The following is an 861-nucleotide window of genomic DNA, read 5'->3' as shown; positions in this document are numbered from 1 at the left end:
GATGACAATAGGGATAACCTTTATGTTTGACTCTCGTAGCTGTCACATATCTATTCTCAGGTCTCCATATTTATCAACTTTTTCTCTTTCTTTCATATATTGATCTCCTGGCCCTGCCACACCAATTATTAGACACTCTCTTGTCTCTCTTAAAGGTTACTATATCCGGCCTTCGTATTATTATTATTATTATTATTATTATTATTATTATTATTATTTGTTGTTGTTGTTGTATATTTATGAACTTGCCATGTTTTTGATAATAAAAAAAAAATGGCGATATATGTATTTTTCAGTCTCGCGTCTTATGGGCACCAGTTCGTGCGCAATGTCACCTATGCAGTCGTCCATGAATCATGTAAACATGTCAGCATTGGGTGGTTTAGATCAGAAACCACCGGGTGTCCAGTTTCCTATCACGCAACGACGTAAACGAAGAGTGTTATTTTCTCAAGCACAAGTATATGAATTGGAACGCCGGTTTAAACAGCAGAAGTACCTATCGGCGCCTGAACGGGAACATCTTGCCAGTATGATAAATTTGACTCCAACGCAGGTAAGTAAGAATTAAAAACGTGACCCGAAATATAACACGTAATAGTTTTTTTTTTTTTTTTTCTTATTGGTGTTTAGCTCCAGATGTACCCCAATTATGTTGCTCAATCTCAAAGGCGTTCTAAACGGTTCTATATAGACACGGCCGTTCATACATGTGTGCATTTTGATGTGGGCGCGTCTCGTACGTCCATCTTGATTCTTTTGTTCGCTCATTCTGTTATATAAAATATGAAATAGTTCAACAAATTTTAGAGAAATTCTTTTAACAGTAGACACTTAGGTATCTATAATTAGAGGTAAAGC

At 36.1% G+C, this 861-nt stretch overlaps 1 protein-coding gene across 1 annotated transcript; it reads left to right on the top strand.

The window, feature by feature from the left end:
- Positions 1 to 296: 296 nt before the first annotated feature.
- On the top strand, positions 297 to 556 carry LOC106881899 (thyroid transcription factor 1; the record flags this gene model as incomplete). The annotated part of the gene is given in 1 exon segment (XM_014932421.1): positions 297 to 556. A coding segment is annotated over 1 exon segment (260 nt), but the record flags the coding sequence as incomplete, so codon positions are not given.
- Positions 557 to 861: the final 305 nt, after the last annotated feature.

The sequence above is a fragment of the Octopus bimaculoides genome, unplaced genomic scaffold (assembly GCF_001194135.2).
Source record: "Octopus bimaculoides isolate UCB-OBI-ISO-001 unplaced genomic scaffold, ASM119413v2 Scaffold_177160, whole genome shotgun sequence".
Lineage (NCBI taxonomy): Eukaryota > Metazoa > Mollusca > Cephalopoda > Octopoda > Octopodidae > Octopus > Octopus bimaculoides.
Note: the sequence above shows the minus strand (reverse complement) of the source record. Positions and strands in the feature narration are given on the sequence as shown.